Source organism: Phocoena phocoena, chromosome 1, assembly GCF_963924675.1.
Source record: "Phocoena phocoena chromosome 1, mPhoPho1.1, whole genome shotgun sequence".
Lineage (NCBI taxonomy): Eukaryota > Metazoa > Chordata > Mammalia > Artiodactyla > Phocoenidae > Phocoena > Phocoena phocoena.
In genome coordinates, this window is record NC_089219.1 from 16,390,265 (window position 1) to 16,412,464 (window position 22,200).

Consider the following 22,200-nt stretch of genomic DNA (forward strand, 5'->3'; position numbering starts at 1 on the left):
GTCTGGGACGACATGGGGAAAGTGCTTATGGTAAAGGTCAAGGGAAAAGCAGACTATACATGTGGTCACGATGATGGCAAAAAAAGGAACCATGTATTAGAAAATCCACCTCTTGCTCTCTCTCTCACATACCTGCTTCTCTCCACAAACACACATACACATCCCATAAGATCAACATGAGTGTTTTGGGTAATTTGAATTTTTTTCTGTAGTTAAATACATTTCTGCAACAAATCTTTACAATTAAAAAATCATAGGACTTCCCTGGTGGTCCAGTGGTTAAGAATCTGCCTTCCGGGGCTTCCCTGGTGGCGCCGTGGTTGAGAGTCCGCCTGCCGATGCAGGGGACACGGGTTCGTGCCCCGGTCCGGGAAGATCCCACATGCCGTGGAGCGGCTGGGCCTGTGAGCCATGGCTGCTGAGCCTGTGCGTCCGGAGCCTGTGCTCCGCAACGGGAGAGGCCACAGCAGTGAGAGGCCTGCGTACCGCAAAAAAAAAAAAAAAAAAAAAAAGAATCTGCCTTCCAATGCAGGGGACGCAGGTTCAATCCCTGGTCGGGGAACTAAGATTCCACATGCCGGGAGGCAACTAAGCCTGCACGCTCTAGAGCCTGCATGCCACAACTAGAGAGCCCGTGTGCCACAACTAAGACCTGACGCAGCCAAACAAATAAATAATTTAAAAAATTATTTATTATTTTGGGTCTTCATTGCTGTGCGTGGGCTTTCTCTAGTTGCGGCGAGCGGGGGCTACTCTTCATTGTGGGGCGCGGGCTTCTCATTGTGGTGGCTTCTCTTGTTGCGGAGCACGGACTCTAGGTGCGCGGGCTTCAAGAGCAGTGGCACACATGCTCAGTAGTTGTGGCTCACGGGCTCTAGAGCACAGGCTCAGTAGTTGTGGCACACAGGCCTAGTTGCTCTGTGGCATGTGGTATCTTCCCGGACCAGAGCTCAAACCCGCGTCCCCCTCCACTGGCAGGCGGACTCCTAACCACTACACCCCCAAGGAAGCCCACTAAATAAATATTTTTAAAAAATCATAAATATTAACTAAATTATTAGCTAACATTTACTGAGTCCCATTCAGTGTCGGGCACTGTGTTAAAATACTTCACACAGATTATTTCACTCAGTTCTCTGTATTCGTATCCCCATTTTATGGATGAGGAAAATGAACCCGAAAAAGGGAAAGAAACATGCCCAAGGCTACCAAGCTGGCGGGCGGAGGAGCCTGGGTACCCTGCAGCCTCTCACAGAAGCCAGCCCAGGGCCCATGTTCCTAGTCAGTGTGGCCCCCGTCCTGGCTGAGGAGAGGGGCCGTGTGTGACCAAGAGGCTGCCCATGAGAAGCCCATCCCAGGTGGCCGGGTGCCCTTACCATTTGTCTGTGATGTTGATGAGAGTGGAGACCTGGCTCAGGTACTCTTTGTCATAGACGACTATAGGCTCGGATTCGTTGATCTCCACGGGGTAGAAGATGGTGTTGAGGAAGGGCAGCCAGTTGATGGCGGGCGCCAAGGCCTGGAAGGGAAGCAGACAGCATGACTCTGGCTGGGCTGCTTCTCCTCAGAGCCCAGGACTCTAGGTCATTCTTCTGAAGAAGGCACCATCAAGCCCTCACCGCAGACAAAGCAAAGAGCTGGGCGCTGGCTGACGGTGCACTGGGCAGATGTGATGTCAAACCCAGGCTGGCTGACTGTTGTCAGAGACGCTGTACGTATAGAACTGTAAGGCACCAAACACCAAACTGTAACTCGAAATGGAATAAGAGGAGACACAGTGACAACAGCGGCAGCCACTGTTGGTCAAGCCCCTCCAGTGCCAGGGGCCACCATCAGTGACACACATCTTCTCTCAGTTGGACCTCATGACAAGCCTAGGCGGTAGGTACCATTACCCCCATTTTACTAATGAAGAAACTGAGCCTTAGAGGGGTCTGCAATGGATGTGTGTAGAATCCGGAGCCAACTGCCTGGGTTCATACGCTTACTAGCTGTGTGACCTGGAGTAAGTGGATGAGCCCCTCTGTGCCTCGGGAATCTCATCTGAAAAGTGAGGCTCATCATCATCATAAAACCCACCCCACAGGGTTAGTGTGAGAATTAAACAATCCTGTCTGCTCTACTCAACGTGTGGTCCTGTAACATCAACTAGATTCTATATGATCAGTCTTCTGTACGATTGGTAACTACAAGAATAACAGCAGTAGAGTGCACAGAATTCTCTATGCACAGGTCTTTCTCAGGCATGGGATCTGGAAAAGCAAGCATAGGAGGATAACCTCAGCAAGAGAGGAAAAGCCCTCAGCTCAGCCCATGCCCACACAGGAAGCCAGTCAGCTCTATTTTAAGATAATTTAAAAGGAGCACCTGCACACAACCCTCCCCACAGAGGCACATGCCACTTTGCATAACTCTCAGCTCCCAGAGGGCTGCACTTGCCCTTGGCCCGCCTAACGGCAGCCCCACTGCATAGAGCTCCCATCTGTCTATCTTCGGGGTCTCCGTGTCCACAGCCAGGAGTTCCATTTCCCACCAGGCAGCCTCCAGCCATGCGAGCTATTTCTCAAGGTTCCAATTACTGTCTTTTGAGTGTTTTGATGACCAAGTGGCGCAACTTTAAAAAAAAATTGGGGTAACATAAAATTTACCACCTTAGCCACGTTTAAATGTTCAGTTCAGTGGCATTAAACATAATATATTCACGTTGTGCAACCATCACCACCATCCATCCACAGAGTTCATCTTGCAAAACTGAAACTCTGAATCTATTAAAAATAACTCCCCCCATCCCCCTCCCTCAGCCCTAGACAACCACCATTCTACTTTCTGTCTGTGAACCTGACTACTCTATGTACCTCATCTAAGTGGAACCATGCAGTCTATTTGTCCTTGGGACTGGCTTATTTAACTTAGCATAATGTCCTCAAGTTACACAACTTTTGAATGGACTGCTCTAGTCCTATTTTCCCCATATGTTCTGTCGTTTTTAGTTCTTTTCAGTCCTGTAGTTTTACAGGATGCAAGGTTTTTCAGGACTGCATATACTGTGTTACAGCAAAAACGCCTGTAACGTCAATGGTATCTGGCATTTAGCAAGCAATCAATGTTAGCTATTATAATCATTGATGAGCTATTGTAATCATTGCTCAAAGTCTCCCAAGAGTGGTCCTGGGACTGATTCCAAATTCTGTTCTTTGTTCCCTTGAAAACGGGCAAAATGTAAGACAGATAAAGGAAGCGAGAGATGCCTTATAAATGGCCTTCATACAGGAAGATCAATTAAGAACGTAAAATCAATCTGTGACATCAATGAATCTATAACCTGCTGGTAAATACTTATGATGTCCTCAGTGACAGAGGCAGCCATAAAAACCTCCCACTTGACAGTCTCTCTGGTTTTAAAGGGCAGCTCAGCTGCTGGGGAACAAGGACCTCAAAGGACTGAGGAGGGCAGGTCCCGTGGGCAGTGGTGTGCTGGTAAACATTTAACAACTGGCTCTCAGTGATGCCGGATAATTTGCATTCCCACCATGACCTATTGCAAACTACCCACAGAGTTGGGAAGAGCTGTGCCCAGTGGGCCCCAATACATCCCCATCTGCCTGGCACCAAGGTGAGCTGGGAAGAGCCCTGTTTTGGAGAAGACCTAGACTGGGGTCCCCATCATGAACCAGCTCTAGACCTCAAGTCACTTTGCAGCCTTTCTCTCAAATGGAGACAAAAATCCCTACCCAGGTGGCGCAGTGGTTGAGAGTCTGCCTGCCAATGCAGGGGACACGGGTTCGAGCCCTGGTCTGGGAGGATCCCACATGCCGCGGAGCAACTGGGCCCGTGAGCCACAACTCCTGAGCCTGCACGTCTGGAGTCTGTGCTCCGCAACGAGAGGCCATGACAGTGAGAGGCCCGCGCATCGCGATAAAGAGTGGCTCCCGCTCACAACTGGAGAAAGCCCTCGCACAGAAACGAAGACCCAACGCAGCCAAAAATAATTAATTAATTAATTAATTAAAAAAAAAAAGCTGACGCAGCCACAGATAAAATAAAAATAAGTTAAAAAAAAAATCCCTGCCAAGGGTGGGCTACTCTGTGCCTCTCGGGACAGCTTATACAATAAATCGAGCTTCTTCTTCCCCGTAGCTTGTCCATTCCTCCCTCTCTTCCTGGCAAGAGCTCCTTAAGCAGGTGACCTCTGGGGCTCTCCATCAAATTTCTATGGCTGCAAAACTTGAAGGTGTCCAGGTGAGATGGTCAGACAGGGCTCAACACTTAGAGCCACCTGACAGTGTGACCTGCTGGCAAAGTCCCCCGGGAAAATCGCCAAGTTTACAAAATGTTGCTGTTTATACAATTAACAAGAGCTTCATAAACTGCAGGTGATTGGAACTCTCTGATCAGGGTACAGATACAGGTGATGATAAATCCCCGTATACTTAACACAAGCCTGTTCCTTTTGGGAGAGCAGGTGTTCTGTGCAGGTAAATTCCCACAACTCTGAAACAGAGTGCATGTTGAATACCAGGATTTTCACATTTTCAATCTTTACTGATTTAGTGAACACTTAACTTAAACCCGAGTGCCTGGGTCCATCTCCATGGAGACGGCTGTTTTAACCAACCAGGACATTCCACTTGTGACTCAAAGCCTTTGGGGCACACAGATGAGCTCTATTTTCCACACCCGCAGCCAAAGAGCACTGCTGGTCACCAAGCACCCAGCTCAAGTAGGCTTGCAAACTGGGAGAGGAACGAGGGTGCTCCCAGGCTCTATCTCAGCTGAAGAATTTAGAGCAGAGGGTGGGGCTCATTCCCAATCAATTTTTGGTGTGGAAGGTCCTAGAAAGGAACAGGAAGGTCCTCAAGCCCCTAGAGAAGCAACAGAAGGATGTTGGATTCATAGGTCTGAATTCAGACTCTGCTGCTGGGGGCTTGCCTGGAACCGCCATGTATTCCTAGAACCACACTGTGAAAGGCTGGGGCGCCTTTCCCTGAGCCTCCTGGAGTCTGGGAAGAACACCAAATTTCCAGATACCAGGGAACAAAAAGACATTCTCTGTCCAAGGGTGGAATGAATCAAACTGGTTTAGGGCTGGACACGTGGGCTGTCATCACCGATGACACAGGAATAATACTAAGATCGATTACTGTAATATGTTCGAATTGCATGTCAGTTTACAAGATGAGAACTCATCCTTTGCCTTATCTCACCGTCATGCAACCCCATGGGCAGGGCAGGCCGATTCTCATCCAGGACACCAGGCTTCAGGGGTCCAGGACTTCTTTAAACACGAGATATAATTTTTTTATACGTAACCATGCCCATTTCTCCTGGGAGACGCGCCACAGTTTTCAACCTGTCCTCAAAGAATTCTGTGACTTAAAGTTAAGAACCACTGCCCCTTATGAGGGCAGGGGCTGTCCCTCATTTGTCTCTGTGTTCTGCAACGGAGCAGGTGTAAATGAGCAAGCAAAGCCCATTTTACAAGGAAGGAAACCGAGGCTCAAAGAGGGGGTTATGTGACTTGCCCAAGGCTCACGGTGGGGCTGGGCCAGAGCAGTCTTCTGACTCCAAGCCCAGGACTCACACAACTCCAGGCTGCTGCCTCTGCTAAAATCCTCCCCAACCTGGGAGCTCTGTAGCTGGGAGGGAGGAAAAGCCTTTCCTTGCTTGCTTGGAAGAATAGAGCAAAAGCAATGATGAAAAGACATCTAGGGGCAGAGCCTGGAAGCCACGCTGGGGCAGATGTGCCCAGGGCTACTGTGCTTTCTCGGCCACTCTCGGGCTGTCAGTTGCCTTCGTGGCCATGCAGGGGGGAGAGGGACTGCTGGAGCCCTCTGGGCTGAGAACTGGGCAGCTGGAGCAAACCAAATCATGTTGCACAAACAGCATCTTCCTCGACTTCCTGGCCTCGGAGCGGAAAAACAGTGCCAGATGGTGCCCAGCACGGGCTGCTGATCTCCATAACAATCCACTCAGCACCACTCCCCCTGATGCCAGCTCCTCTGGGGACCTAAAGGGCAGCTGGCACCCAGAAGGAGGCCAGGCTCTCTTGCCCTCATCCCCAGCCTTTGTGTGGGCTGCACCTCCGCCTGGGACACTCAGTCAGCCTGGCCCCTGCTCTCTTATTCATTAGACTCACCCTCCCTGACTTAGCTCTGCCCCTGGCCCCAGTGCCCTGCTTCTTTTGCCCAAAGCACTCGGCAACGAGACTGAGCTTGTTTCCTCGCTGGTGTCCCTTACTCGCCTGGAAGCACGTCAAGAGAAAGGCCCCAAGGTAGCCCCACAGACACCTGTTGGAGGGAGGGATGGAGAGAGAAAAAGGGGTAGGGACCTAGGTGTTCTTCCCTAAAGCAGCAGAGATGAGCCAAAATCTAATGGATGGGCAGGACTCGGCTGGGCAGAGGAAGAGTGAAGCCTCACCACAGGTGGCCTGGACATCCTTCCGAGCAGGGAAGCACGGCCTAGCCGAGCATTCCTGGGCGATGGCAGGAAACAGGAAGATTGACTAAGGCCATTCTGCTGATTCCTCTGCGACCCCAGAGCCTGGGGGAAGGCTGGACACCAACATGCCACGAACTGGAAAGAAGGAACTGGCAGGCAATCACCTCACTATCTGCAAGTCCCAAGCAGCCACCAGGGGGCAGGCTTTGATAGAGGCTGACCTACAGAAGAGCCATCGACTTCTCAGATGGGTACACCCAGTGCAGAGGGCGTCTGACCCCAACCCTGTTACAGCTCCAGGAGGTCACCAGGGGTCGTGGTCAAAAGCAGAGCTCCAGTGAGCCAAGCCTGAGCCCAGGTCCCAGCTCCCCTGCCACTTAGGAGCCTAGAGGCCTTGAGCACATCACCTGACCTCCCGGCTCGGAAAAGGGAGGTGACATCAGAACCCAAGCTTCACGTACTTGACGTACTTGAGCTTGAGAGACTGGAAATGCCCAATGTGAGCCAATATTATCACGACCACAGAGTCTCCCCAGGTAGCTGCGGTTGCAGAAAAGCAGCCTGGCGTAGGGCAAGAGACTGGCTTTGGCTGGTCTCCGGCTGTGTGGCCTTCAGCAGGCAACTCAAATTCCCTAAGCCTCAGTTCCGTCTGTGAACTGGGGACAACGACCATCCCTGCTTCATGCGGTTGTTCTGAGGGTCTGGTGAAGGGGGTGTAAACACCCCAGTCTAGTGCCCTCCATCCTGAATTCTGTGGTGCCTCAGCCTCCGCGTCAGCAGAGCTCAGCTACCTGCAGTTCGGCTGCTGTCACTTTGTGGTAGAGGAGCTCCTCGTCCCGGCGCTTCTCCTGGGGGATGGTGATGTTGGCCAGCGCTGTCTCAAAGTCCAGGATCTGCTGCATCTGGGACCGGATGGTGTCCTCGTCCCCTCCGCCCAGCAGCTTTCCCAGCTGGACCATGTAGTTCAGGTATCCCGTCAGCACCTGTGGGACCCAGCACCCCCCATCCGTCAGTGGCTGCTACCCACTGCCCACTGGACAAGGCGGGCAGGGTGGGGCAGGCCAGCTGCAGCCCCGCGCAGGGAGCCAGGGGGCTGGGGGGTTTCACCCAGGATACCCGCTGGAAACCAGCTTCAAGAACGGTTTTGGCAGTGCACTCCTTCACTGGTTCCCCATGGCCCTCAGGATAAAGCCCACAAAGGTCCCGAAGTGGGCTGGTCCCTGCTGTCCCAGCCCATACTCCCTCCTGGACGCTCATCACATGGAAGCCACCAATTGGGCCATCGCTCAATCATTGGAACGCACTTCTGAGCCACCCTGCTCTACCAGGCCCCCAGATCTGAATTAGGTCTCCAGGTTACTTTCTCAGCTCACCCTTCCCTTCTCACAATTTATCATCATGCCTCTAATCGGGTGGTTAGTTACATAACATCTGCCTCCCCTCCTAGACTCGAAGCCCCATGGGGCAGGGACCAGGCTGGTCCTGTTCCCCACTGTCTCCCTAGCATCAGGCACTTGGTAGCCACTTGCTCAGCACAGTGGGTGGAATCATGAATGGACAGTCAACCAACTTCAGGCCAGGTCTCCCTGGGACATCACAGAAGGCAGCCAGGGGGAGGGAAAGGTGTGGGCTTTGGAGTTAGCGGATCTGGATGAGAATCTCAGCCTCACCACTGATGACTGGCTGTGTGACCTTGATAAGGTCACTTAGCATCTCTGAGCCTTATTTCCTCCTCTGTAACAGGCCAGGTAAAAATAATGTCCATGTGACACATGAGGCGAATGAAGTTCAGAGATGTTCAGTACCTGCAGGGTTACTGGGAGGGCCAGAGGTGATGTGTGTATAAGGTGGTGGGCGTTATCACTGCCTCGTTCTAGAATGGGGACAAATGATACCCCTCCCCTGCCAGGGACTGTCAGGTAAGGGACACCTCTATGCTCCTCTAGCTTCAAAGACCTGCAGAGGTGTGTACACTGAGGGAACACCCAGGGGGATGAACCATGGAGAGAGGGGGTCTGGGCGGGAGCCACTCTCTGAAGAGGCACACCTACCTTCTCATTCTCGGTTTTGTTCAGGTAATAATCCCTGGAGGGTAAGCCCAGGCCAGACTGGTCCACCTGAAGAGAAAGGCGGGGTGAGAGGGGATCTCCCATTGCACTCGCACACCTGCACACGCACACCTGCACGCAGTCTCTGTTCGCTCCAGGGACGGCAGGCACATGGCAATGGAGGAGCAGCTCAGGCCCCAGCAGCGGCACAAGCTGGTAGCCGAGGCCATCCCTGGGATGGGCCCCCCAGCGAGGGGACAGACACATGTTGGGCTACATGCCTTCCCATACATGTGGTCAGCCATGGGGATCTGGGGCCCTTCTGAAGGTCAGACGGAACCACCCTCCTCTTTAAACTCCTTCTAGGCTTGGCAGAGCACTTATGCTTCATTAAACACTTCCCAAGGTGGTGAGCAGTCCAGAGCCACTCACGGCTGTGTCACCTTGGTCAAGTTGCTGAACCTTTCTGATCCTCAGGTTCTTTACCTGGAAAATAGGAGAACTATCTAACCCACAGAGCTGGAATGAGGATTCAAGGAGAGAGTGCCAGTGAGGGCCTTGTTGGGTGCTGGGCAGGTAGGGAGGGTCAATCCCTGATAGCTCCTATCAGAGCCCTGGGCCACACCTTGACATACCTAGAGTAGGTATTGCTATAGTTCATTTGACTGACAAGGAAATTGCATCTCAGAGAGGCTGAGGCACTTGCCCATGGTCACGCAGTGAGTGAGTGGCAGAGGTGGGTGGGAACTTAGCCTTCAGGAGGCCCAACCCGGGTTTCTCGCTTCTGCCTCTGAGGGTGGGCAGAGCAGGGCTGGGGTCCCCTGGGTGTGCTGGTACTCAGTCTGGGGCAGGCTCTGGCAGGAAGAGGTGGACTCAAAGCTATTCTGAGCAGAGCCACAAAGGCCAGAGACTGAGCTGGGGTGACCGGGAGGTGACTCCAGCTGTGCCCAGGACTTGACATCACTCCTGGGACCCACAGTAACCAGTCAGAACCCCAAAGATTCACCTGTGCTGCAGTGACCCCCACCTACCCAAGGAAGGCAAGCCTGCCCTTTCACAACTTTCCTGCAAAAATTTCACAGTCGGGAGCCTCCAGAATTAACCAAGCTCAGAAACCAGAAGCCTGTCGCCCAGGGCAGGTCTGCCCTCACGGTGCTGCTTGCTAAACTCAAAACAGGCCCTGGGGTCAGGCCCGGCCCTCTCCCCCGGCCTCTCACCTGGATCACATTGCTGCTGGAGTTCTTAGAGTCGGCGCTGACATAGACGGAGAAGAAGGGCGAGGTGCGGTAGTGGGACGTCACCACCTGCAGCGTGCCCTGGAAGTTGTTCTGTCCCAGGGCCCCGTGATGTTCCAGCCCCCGAGCTGTGGGGAGGGAGGGGGGCCGGGGAGGGGATGAGCGGGGTCGGGCGGGGGTGGGGGGGGGAGAGACTGGGGTGTGGATTCTGACTCTGCTGCTGACTTGCTCTGTGACCCTCTGCATTCCTCTGACCTCTCTGAGCCTCAGGCGTAAATGAAAGGGCTGGTCTGTCTTCTTCTTTTTTTCTTCCTCTCTCTCTTCCTCCCTCCCCCCTCCCTCTCCCTCCCTTCCTCCTTCCCTCCCCTCCCTCCCTCCCCTCCCCTCCCCTCCCCCTCCCCTCCCCTCCCCTCCCCTCCCCCTCCCTCCCCTCCCCCTCCCCTCCCCTCCCCTCCCCCTCCCCTCCCCTCCCCTCCCTCCCCTCCCCTCCCCTCCCCCTCCCCTCCCTCCCCTCCCCTCCCCCCTCCTCTCCCCTCCCTCCCCCTCCCTCCTCTCCCCCTCCTCCCTCCCCTCCCCTCTCCCTCCCCTCCCCTCCCTCTCCCTCCCTCCCCCTCCCTCCCCCTCTCCCTCCCCTCCCTCCTCCCCCTCCCTTCCTTCCTTCCTCCCTCTCTCTGTCTCTCTCTCTCTCCCCCCTCCCTCCCTCCTTTCCCTCCTTCCTTCCTCTCTCTCTTTTTCTTCTCGCCGTGCCATGTTGCGCAGCTTGTGGGATCTTAGTTCTCTGACCAGGGATTGAACCCACGCCCCCTGCAGTGGAAGCGCAGAGTCCTAACCACTGGACCGCCAGGGAAGTCCCTGGTCTGTCTTCATTAGGGGTTTCGGACCAGTCATGAAAACATATGGCGGCTGCTCCTAGGTAGCTGGGGATGGGGATGGGAAGGAGAATTTTCCTGTACTCTGTTCACTTTTGAGTACTCCATCACATAATGTAATTCCTATTAAAGCAGAAATTCAATTGTGCCTATAAAAAAAGGGTCCTTATTCTTTAAAGGTTGGTGAGTTAAGGTCTATCAGAGTTTCTCCCCGAGTTGGGATGCTTTTCATCTCCTCAGTCTTCCCCGGTTGGGCACGTGCTGGCACGTGAGGCCTGTGCCAGCGAGGAGGGGCTGTCCGTCCCGGATGCCCACAGCTCCCCACCCGGCTGCAGTGCCTCCCCTGAGCCCACCTAGGAGGCGGGCCTCCGGGGAGCAGCAGTTCCCCCGAAAACACCCACGGCCACCCTTCTGTGTGCACTGGGCAGTGCGGCCAGCCTTGGGCGCCCCCCCGACCCCCAAGTCCATCCAAGGCTGACTGGCAGGAGCCCAGGAAGAAGACTCATTCTGCTCAGGGTGACGGGGGGTCCGGGTCAGCGTGGCCCTCCTCACAGGGAAGGCTCTGCTTCTGATCCCAGACTTTCTGTTGGTCCTTCCAGAACACACCCCTCCTCACACACAAACATGCTCCCTGAGGAAATGGAAGTAGCCTGAGGAAATGGAAGTAGCAACGTAGAGAAACATCTTCCCTGTACATAGGGCCCTTGTCCCACTCACAGACGCCCAGAGACATATACATGTGACAGACAGCCCCACATAAATACATATAGACATTCCCACCTACACAGAGATGTGCACGTACACACACACATACACACTCACTCAGACAATCTGACACACGTCAGCAGACAGACAGACTCCATGATCCAGCTGGTCAAGGTGGCTGGAGGTGTGAGGTGGCTGGGCCCTGGTGGCAGCTGAGAGCTGGGGCAGAAGCCAGGGGTACAGGCTGGTGGCAGGGGCAGGAGGAGATGGGGGGTACGGGGCAGGGGCAGGAGGAGATGGGGACAGGGGACAGCGGCAGGAGGAGATGGGGGGCAGGGGGCAGGGGCAGAAGGAGATGGGGCGTACGGGGCAGGGACAGGAGGAGATGGGGGCAGGTGGCAGGGGCAGGAGGAGATGGGGGGCAGGGGGCAGGGGCAGAAGGAGATGGGGGCAGGGGGCAGGGGCAGGAGGAGATGGGGGGCAGGTGGCAGGGGCAGGAGGAGATGGGGGTAGGGGGCAGGGGCAGGAGGAGATGGGGGCAGGGGGCAGGGGCAGAAGGAGATGGGGGGTACGGGGCAGGGGCAGAAGGAGATGGGGACAGGGGACAGCGGCAGGAGGAGATGAGGGGCAGGGGGCAGGGGCAGAAGGAGATGGGGGGTACGGGGCAGGGACAGGAGGAGATGGGGGCAGGTGGCAGGGGCAGGAGGAGATGGGGTAGGGGGCAGGGGCAGAAGGAGATGGGGGCAGGGGGCAGGGGCAGGAGGAGATGGGGGCAGGTGGCAGGGGCAGGAGGAGATGGGGGTAGGGGGCAGGGGCAGAAGGAGATGGGGGTACGGGGCAGGGGCAGGAGGAGATGGGGGCAGGTGGCAGGGGCAGGAGGAGATGGGGGTAGGGGGCAGGGGCAGGAGGAGATGGGGGGTACGGGGCAGGGGCAGGAGGAGATGGGGGCAGGTGGCAGGGGCAAGAGGAGATGGGGGTAGGGGGCAGGGGCAGGAGGAGATGGGGGGTACGGGGCAGGGGCAGGAGGAGATGGGGGGTACGCGGCAGGGGCAGGAGGAGATGGGGGCAGGTGGCAGGGGCAGGAGGAGATGGGGGTACGGGGCAGGGACAGGAGGAGATGGGGGGTACGGGGCAGGGACAGGAGGAGATGGGGGTACGGGGCAGGGGCAGGAGGAGATGGGGGTAGGGGGCAGGGGCAGGAGGAGATGGGGGTAGGGGGCAGGGGCAGGAGGAGATGGGGGTAGGGGGCAGGGGCAGAAGGAGATGGGGGCAGGTGGCAGGGGCAGGAGGAGATGGGGGTAGGGGGCAGGGGCAGAAGGAGATGGGGGCAGGGGGCAGGGGCAGGAGGAGATGGGGGCAGGTGGCAGGGGCAGAAGGAGATGGGGGGTACGGGGCAGGGGCAGGAGGAGATGAGGGTAGGGGGCAGGGGCAGGAGGAGAGGGGGTAGGGGGCAGGGGCAGGAGGAGATGGGGGTACGGGGCAGGGGCAGGAGGAGATGGGGGTAGGGGGCAGGGGCAGGAGGAGATGGGGGCAGGTGGCAGGGGCAGGAGGAGATGGGGGTAGGGGGCAGGGGCAGGAGGAGATGGGGGTACGGGGCAGGGGCAGGAGGAGATGGGGCAGGGGCAGGAGGAGATGGGGGCAGGTGGCAGGGGCAGGAGGAGATGGGGGCAGTGGCAGGGCAGGAGGAGATGGGGGCAGGGGGCAGGGGCAGGAGGAGATGGGGGTAGGGGGCAGGGGCAGGAGGAGATGGGGGTAGGGGGCAGGGGCAGGAGGAGATGGGGGTAGGGGGCAGGGGCAGGAGGAGATGGGGGCAGGGCAGGAGCAGATGGGGGCAGGGGCAGGAGGAGATGGGGGCAGGGGGCAGGGATAGGAGATGGGGGGCAGGAGGCAGGGGTAGGAGATGGGAGGTGGGGGCAGGGGTAGGAGATGAGGGGCAGGGGGCAGGTGTAGGAGATGGGGGCAGGGGGCAGGGGTAGGAGATGGGGGCAGGGGGCAGGGGTAGGAGATGGGGGCAGGGGCAAGAGACGGGGGGCAGGGGCAGGAGGAGATGGGGGAAGGGGGCAGGGGCAGGAGGAGATGGGGCGTAGGGGCAAGAGACGGGGGCAGGGGCAGGAAGAGATGGGGGAAGGGGACAGGGGCCAGGAGGAGATGGGAGGCAGGGGTAGGAGATGGGGGGCAGGGGCAGGAGGAGATGGGGCGTAGGGGTTCACCTTCTCGATCAGCTCCATCAGGGGTTTGGCCTTGAGCTCCTCAATCCTGCTTTCGTTCATACACGCACGGTAGTATACCTGGGCCTTCCTTTCTGCCTCACTTACACTGGCCGTGGAGTTTTCTGGAACGACAAGGACAGCAGTTTGCAACACACCCCCATTTGCACACTGGGTGGCCCTGGGCGAGTCCCTCTTGGAGTCTCGGTGTTCTCAGCTGTGACAAGAGCTGGGACTTGGGCCTGTCAGTGCAGGCGAGGAAACCGCCACGGTGGGCATCTGACCGCCGTGGGCAGACTGGAGGGCTCCTCATTCGCCGAGCACAGGTAAGGAGAGGAGACTGTGCTTCTCCCCCTCTGTTGGATGGGTTCTCAGACGTGTCCCTGGCCTGGCAGCACGGGCCACCCAACGGGAGGACAGTCTGCCTTCCCTGCCGGCTAGCGTGTGACCCAGATACCCCTGCCCGGTGCGTGGGACAGAGACCTGTCTGTTTTTTTTTTCAGATCCCAGAGAACCTTTCTTGTGGTAAAGACAGGGCTTGGACGGAAGCTTTAAGGCCTCGTTCATTACAAACTGACTCTCCGCTTCTTCCTCAGAGGGGCCGGGCATGTTCATCAGACTGAGAGCTGACTCAGAGGCCCTTTGCCATGTCCCTTCCCACCCCCCACCAGATTATAAAAAACACATGCTCACCATTTTAAAAAGTTCAAACAATGCAGAAATGTATAAAGAAATAAAAAGCAGAAATAACCACTGCTGAGGCCACGCTCCTGCACGGGCACAAGTGGGGGCAGTGTCCCATCTGCAGCCAGGGCACAGAGGATCCGCCTTTCTCTCAGAGCCCTGCTCCAGACCCCCACCCCGCCGGGCCCCCGGTTCCCTCCGCTCCCGCCCCGCCTTGGGGAACTCCTCACTGCTCTGGCCACTTTTCCTCATTTCATTCTCATCCCTCCTGGACCCCGAAACCCCTTCCTTTGCTTTCCTTTTCCGGCAGAGCTTCATCCATTCATTCACTAAGTGGGTACTAGCTGCTCACTCCGTGTTAGGCTCTGTGCCAGCTTTGGGGACACAAAAGACAACGTCCCTGTCTCCATGGAGCTTCCTTTCCAGTGTGAGGACACAAGTAACAAACAAGTAAACACACGAAGAAAGAGCTCCCCTTGGCCTTCTGCATAGGACACTGTCAAACCCCACTCAGCCTTCAAGGCCTCTCAGAGGCCATCTTGCCTATGAAGCTTCTCCTGAGAGGTTCATTCACGAAGGGCCTCAACACTGAGCACCTACTGGGTGCCAAGCACTGGGCTGGCCACTAGGTTTTATGGACACAAGTAAGACCCGCTCCTGCCTCCAGGGAGGTCATGGTCAAATGGTGACACATACATGCAAAGACATGACCCCAAGACAAGATAGTGCTTTGACTAACGCAAATGGTTCTAGAACCCAGAGAAAAGTCACGCCCTTTGGTGGAGTGGGGAGGGGTGGGGGGGGGGTGCCGTTTCTCCAGAGGATGTTCTATGATTTGAGCTGGTTCTGAAAGATGAAAAGTTACCCACCAGGTAGAAATGAGGGGAAAGGGTACTGGGTTTGGGGGGAGTGGACAGTATGAGGAAAAGCAAGGAAGCATAAAAGGGCATGGGAGAGAAGAAATGTCTGGTGTAGCCTGTTTCAAAAGGGTTGGAGTCATTTCCTGACTGGCCTAATTAGCTTTCCCAGCCCCTCTCCCGAGAGCTCCTCTGCCCCCCAGTTCTTACCATGAACAGCATCACGGGTGTCAATGGTCAGACAGCATCAGCCCCCATCTTGCTGCAGTCAGAGTGACAGCCCTCAACAGGGGATGGGACAAGCCTGGGGCTAGTTGAAGGGAGATACAGAGACAGAGGTCCAGGGGCCTGCGTGCTGAGGGTCTGTGGAGGGCACACACAGCCCTGGAAACCACAGGCAACCACTGCTGAGCCCCGGAAACACCCGAGTGTGCCCCAGGCCCTACTGGAGCATGAAAAGAGCCTTCTGGAGGGGGAACGCAGACGTGGGGAGAGCTGAACTTCGCCCTGCTTCTCAGACTCACAGAGCACAACATGAGGGAAGGCAAAACCCCTCCCAGGGGCCTCGTTTCTGTGACAACACCCGCCCCCAGCAGCTAGGCTTTATTTATTTATTTTCCACATCTTTATTGGAGTATAATCGCTTTACGATGGTGTGTTAGTTTCTGCTGTATAACAAAGCGAATCAGCTCTATCACCTAGGCTTTTGAAGAATCATCACTGCTCACCAGACTCCAGAAGCAGCATCTGACTGGCCATGACCCTGAAATGCCAGGCCAGTGTCGGGGGAGGCGTGTCCTGTGTGCTCTGGCCCATGAAAGGGCCTGGCATCTCCCTCCTCCATGGCCCCAAGGCCACCAAGATAAGAGGCCCGAAGAAAGACTCCCAAGGAACAGCCCGGCTGTGTTGATTACAGCGAGTTCCAGGCGGAACCCCCGTTCCTGGACACCTGTACACAAGCCCCATATGATTGCTGAGAGGAGGGGGAATGCATCGCCTCCCTCTCTCCTTCACTGTCAAGGTCAAACTTCCTTCCTTTCAGCTCCACACCCTGGCTGTTACCTCCGCTTGTTTTCCCACAAATGTTTAGTAAGTTCTGAAGGTTTGGAGGCTGCCGGGCTGGGTGTGGGGAGGGAGCAGGCAACACGGCTACAGGCACGGGGCCAGCCTGGTGGGTCAGGCGGACAGCAGTGCGAGCATTGCAAGGCATCTGATTATACGTGGGGCGACTGCTATAAGGAGAAAGTCCAGGGGGGCTGGAGAGGACGGCAGGGGGAGGCCTGGGAACTCCCTGCCGGAGCCCTGGGGATGAAGGATGAGTTGCAAGTGGAGTGGCAGTGGGGGCTGTGCTGGGGCTGCCTCGCCCACTAGTCCATATCCTAGTCGCCCCTGTTCCCCCAGCACCGGCGGGCACACGGTGGCCCTCAGCGACGCTTGATGGAAGAACAGAGTTCAGGATCTGCTTCTGATGAGGAAGGATGCCCTATCTGGGGGATGAGAGGGTGATGAGCCCGGGTACCGCTGGAGGCTTGCACGGGGAGGAAATGAGGCAGGTGGGGCAGGAAGGGACAGGAGTGTGAGCCCCACCAGGGGTTAGCACGTGTCCTCCCCCTCCCTCACCCCGGCTTCCCACGCTGATGCTGGCTGGGGCAGGGGCCCCAGGAGCAGGTAAATCTCCTCCACTGCCCCACAGCCGCCCCCTGGCTCCTGTGCCCATCAGGACAGCCCATGGCACATTCTCCACCTCCTCTCCTTCCTCCTTACTCACAGGGCACCTACTACCTGGCAGGCTCCTTGGGGGACAGGAATCAAAGCGAGATGGCCAGGTAAGAGGCCGCTGCAACAGACCAGGTGAGCGATGGAGTGATGGTGGGGGCTTGGGCCAGGGTGCCAGCACAGAAGCGGTGAGAAGCAGGGGGAACGCGAGAGAAACAGGAGTCAAGATGCTGCCAGGCTTCCTTGGCCTGAGCAAGGGGGTGCTAAGATGCAGAAACTGGGGATGGAGGGTAGGCTCGGGGACTGGAATAAGCAATTCGGTTTTAGATGTTTTAAGTTTGAGATGTCTATTAAACATCCAAGTGGAACCCTGGGGGGAGTTTATAGAGCTGTTGTCTCGAATACTTTCAGTTCAAATAGGCACTGGAGTATACACATTCCTTAAAATTTCCTAGAAGGCCCTATAGCATGCATTCTCAACTGGGACAATATTGCTCCTAAAAGTGGGGAGAGAATTAGTTCTTGGATGGCAGAAACATCTTTTTTTTTTTTTTTTTGGCCGCACCGCACCGCATGCAGGATCTTAGTTCCCCAACCAGGGATTGAACCCATGCCCTCTGCAGTGGAAGTGTGGGGTCTTAACCACTGGACCGCCAGGGAAGTCCCCCAGAAACATCTTATTCTTTTTATGCATACATACAGTCCAGAAACAAGCATACAGTATATCCGTGGTATTAAAATTTTAGGAAGGAAGCAGTCATTAAAAAAGGTTGAGAGACACTGTCTTGGATGATTTGGGCCCTGCCACCTCCTGGCTGCCAGCTCTAGCCTGTCTTCTGTTCCTCCCCTCTCGATTCCATGCTCCTACCCCAGGGCCACCGTGCTCACTGTTCCTCCTGCCGGCCACACTCTTCCCCTCACATCCTTGTGGTCTCTTCTCTCCCTCAATTCAAGCTTCTGCTCAAATGTCCCCTTCTCTGCAGGCCCATCCTTCCTGATCACCGTGGCTACCATGACCTCTCCCTTCTCTGGCCCTGCATCCTACTTGATTTTTTTCAAGGCCCTAACTGTTCACAACCATGTTATCTATTAACTCATTTATTTGTTTATTGTCTGTCTCCCCTGTGAGAATGTAAGTTCCACACACACAAAAGACTGTTATTCCTCACAGGATCCTAGGCACCTAGGGATGCTGGCACACAGTTAGTGGACAGTATGTAACTGTTGAGAGAGTGAATGAAGGCGTGTCTGGGAGTGCCACAGAGAAAGGCATCCATCACTTCAGCCTGAGGGAGGAGGCTGGGTTTCAGAGTGAAGTCGGGCACAGTTAATTTTCTCCTGAGGAAAAGCTTGGTTTCCTTTAAGACACCCCCCGACCTGTTTACTTCTCAGAAGTAGGGAACAGCCTGGGAGGAATGGACAGGTCAGCACCCAGGACCCAGCAGGGGGCCACATTTTTGAGATGGTGGCACTTCCAGGGCCCCAGTGGTCTGGAAACAATCTGGCAGCCCAGGACCAGATAATAGGACTCCCAACTGCCTGGGTACTTCCTTTTAGGGACCCCAAATTCCAGAAACTTCCTCAGTCACTTCCCCAAAGTCCCAGAGAGGAAAGATAGCATACCATTTAATCGGCCCGCTTCTTCCTCTGGGAGTTTTTATTGGAACACCATTTCCCACATCACCCCTGGGGAGGAAACAAATGCTCCAGCAGCTGGGAGGCTACAGAGATGGGGGTTCCTAGGATTCTGTGGCACTGCCACCACCCCCTCCCCTGTGCTGCGGCCAGACCGGCTGGCCAGGAGCCTGTGGGGCCCCGACTCCACATCAGGGCAGGACCAGCGTTTGTTTTAGATAAAACCACAGACACAATTCAGACAGTCACAGGCCTCAGGAGCCCCATCCGGTGAGGGTAAGAGGGGGAGCTGACAAGGCAGTGCCTTTTTCTGTAGAAGAACAAAAGTCATGATAAGACCATTCCCATTTACTGGTGACTACTGCTCGTTAGGCCATGTGCTGGGATCTTTTCATCACCACACTGACACCCTGAGGTGGACACGGCCACCCCGTTTCATACAGAAGGAAAATGAGGTCCAGGGAGACGAAGGAACTTGCCTATGGAGGCAGAGCTAATGGGCGGCAGGCCGGAATTTGAACCCACGCATTTTTAAGCCTCCCGGAGAAAACGAGCTACTTCCTCTGTGTGTGGGCATGGCTGCATGTGTGTATCTTGTCACAGCCGTTTCCACCAGCGGGTGCCAATTTATAGGCAAGAAGCTGGGTAACCGGTCCAAGGTCACACCAGTGAGTGGCTGAGGCCAAAGCAGAGGCCTAAGCTCTCTCTGCTTCCCTTTCCTCTTCTGCAGGTTGGCTTGGAAAACCAGAGGTAGATCTGAAGCAGTCCAGCCACCCCTAAGAAGCCCTGGATACCTACTCCCATCCTCGGATCGATTTATCAATCTGTCCATCTCACCACTCCCCAAGCATGAAAGAAAAAGCAAGGCCTGCAGCTGCAGGCGTGAAATTGGATAGAAAGCATTTCAGATGCAGAGCTTGTCTGTAGAATTTCCAGTGTTTACAGGAAGATGAAACTACATTAGACAGTAAATACTGGAAAAAGATCAAAATGAAAATACAAGAGATGTCACAGCGTGACACGATTAACTGCCAAGTCACTGACATGGACAAGTTTAATGCTACTGGAATGATTCTGCATGTATTTCTCAGGGAGACTGGTGTCAGGAGTAGAAGAAAGGGAGACCACTAGCTTTTTCTTTATGGAATCTGTGTTACTTGAATTGTTACAACAAGCAGGCATCAATTTTTTTTTTCGTGATTAATCTTAGAATATAAAATGTAGTAAATATGACAAGTACACAAAATATAACTGTAGCTCAAGCCCGGAGAGGCCCTTGGGTATCCACAGAAGGCATAACGGGAGAAGCAGGTTTGACCAGAGTCTTGAAGGACTGGGAGGTGTTCCCGATGGCAGAATAGCCTGTGCTAAAAGCCCTAAGGCAAGGCCCAGCCTAAGGGGTGACGGGTCCAGCTGTGCCTTTCCTCTGATGAAGTGAGGACACTCTTGTCTCCCCAAAGCCTACGAGGACAGCCCAAGCTGGCAGCTTGGGTGGATGGCAGAGTGTCTTTTGGGAGAGGCATCTGTATCTCGTGCAGCTGAGGTCACCCCCCTCCAGCCGGCAGGCAGCCAGAACATGCCACGGTGGCACCTGGCCCAGTTCAACCCACCTGCTACAGATCTGCCTGGATTTCCTCTGAGGGCGCCGGAGTAAACTCACCGTTCACAGAAAGAAGTGGCTTGCCCAAGGTCTCACGGCAAGTTGATGGTAACAGCTGTCCTGCCTGGCCAGCTGACACAATCCTTACGCCTCTGAATTGTCCTTCTTCTCCTAGAGAAGCCGCTCCCCAAGCCAGCCTGGACAGCAGGGCACCCCTGTGTGCTCCAATCCCCACCAGCTCCAGCTCCCTCCTGAGGCCTGCTGGCTGACCCCTTTGTCTTGGGGGAGCTGAAACCAGGCTGGCCTTAAGCCCAAGAATGCACTGGCCCACACTCCTGCATATTTTGGTCACCCACTCACCTACTTCCTGCCTCTTCGGGAGTTTCCAGGTATCAAAGTCCCAGGTATCAAGGCCCATAAGTGAGGCGCCGTATCCAGACTGGTTTCCAGGAGTGAGCCCGGGGAGAGGGGATGCCAGGATGTGCCTTGTGGGGAAGCTCTCGGTCACTACGACATGAGGTGACCCCAACTACTGTGTTCATCAGGCCTCGGGCAGGTCTCGCCTGGCCTGGAGGACAATATCAATCGGCCTTGGGGGAAAGGAGGTTGGCAAACCATACTTGCGGGGCCCTATGACCGCTGTGTGCACAGCGGAATCAGGAAAGAAAGGATACAGGTCTGAGGCCTCACAGGTCTGGGACTGAATTCCAGCTCCACCATTTCCTAGGAAATATGTTTCCTTTGTATTTGTGAGTCTCATCTGTAAAATGGGCATATACTCCATGGCGTGAATAAAATAATACAAGTAAACAACCCAGCATAGTCATGGATACACCCTATCCCTCCTTTCCCGATAAGAAGCTCTATCGGTGCTTCTATAAGAAATAAAATAAGCAATAATTACTCTTTCTTCAACCACCCAATTAATCCTTAGAACACACCTGCCAATGCTCGGAGTTAGTTCCCACTCCATAGGCGAAGGGCTGGGGCAGGCTGAGCAGCCTCTCTAGTCACACCGCTTGTAGGCAGATGTCTGGGCTGGAGCTCACCCACCACCACCGAGGAGGGCAGGCCTACTCTGCTGAGTACCTACTGGGTGCCAGACTCTGTGCTACGGACTCTGACCCATCACAGTGAGACAGTACCCAGAGTAACCCTGAGTGTTAGCTGGCACCGTTATTCCCATCTCACAGATAGTGAAACTAAGTTATAGAGAAGCCGGGTCACTCGTCCAAGGCCACACGTGATGAGCTAGCATGCTAGGGCTCACTCCTGATACCACTGGGCCCGGCCCCGGGGTCAGGGTTCCGGCTGCTCCGTGCCCGGCTCAGTGCACTCCCCCACCCCTACCTTGACCCCCAGGGACAGCGGGGATGTAAGGCCAGAGCCCAGGACTGCTGCTTGCGGGGTAGGGGAGGGGGATGAGCTCGGTCCTGGCCTAGACCCAAGGTCTTCCTGATAGGACCCAAGATCCTCCTAGAGCTAGCAGGATCAGGACCCATGGGGGTCCTACACAAGGGGCAGTTCTGGACCTGACTGGGGAGTTAGAGGGCCCATCCGCCTGTCTCCCCCATCCCCTCTGGGTGCTAACTGCTTCCCCTGGCTGGAGACCCTCTTCATCCTGGACTGGCAGGGTGTCCTTGGCAAGCTTAACTTTTCTCAGGTTCCTCATCCATGAAATGGGAACCACAGTTCCTAAGTCCCAGGGTAGCTGCGAGGATTGAGGAGGCAGTGGATATGATGAGCCTGGTACAGAGCACGGCACATAGCAGACACTCAGCAAATGCCAACCTCTTTCCTTCTTTCCTTCAGACTCTCAGAGCTCCGTGCTTCCTGCAGGCTCTCCCCAACAAGATGGGCAGGGAGTCGTACTGCCCCTGGCACCTGCTGGAGGTGGTGTGGGACAGGGAAAGGACATGTGACCAGGAGTCAGGCAGTCCCAGCTTTGCCACCTGCTAGCCTGTCTTGAGGAGCTCTCTGGATTTCAGTTTCCTCGTCTATCAAGCGGGGTGAGCAACAGTTTCCTAGCTCCTACCCTACAGGGTCACATAGGGTGGTATCTACAAAAGAGCTCTGTAAACTGAAAAGTACTGGGCAAAGGTCAAGGGTAAATAATAATGGTAAAACCAACACAGACAGCAGCCACCACAATACACCTGGCCTAGGTAAAGCGCTTTAAAGCTTCCCATTTAATTTTCCAAACCTG

The 22,200-nt window shown here is 55.4% G+C and overlaps 1 protein-coding gene across 1 annotated transcript in view; it reads right to left on the minus strand.

Annotated features, from left to right (window-relative positions):
* The window catches only part of ECE1 (endothelin converting enzyme 1), a 54,371-nt gene that overhangs the window by 15,888 nt on the left and 16,283 nt on the right, over window positions 1–22,200 (minus strand). The window contains 6 exon segments of the mRNA XM_065879729.1: window positions 1,377–1,519; window positions 7,230–7,421; window positions 8,490–8,555; window positions 9,704–9,816; window positions 9,819–9,849; window positions 13,506–13,627. Coding sequence (XP_065735801.1) covers window positions 1,377–1,519; window positions 7,230–7,421; window positions 8,490–8,555; window positions 9,704–9,816; window positions 9,819–9,849; window positions 13,506–13,627 — 667 coding nt within the window.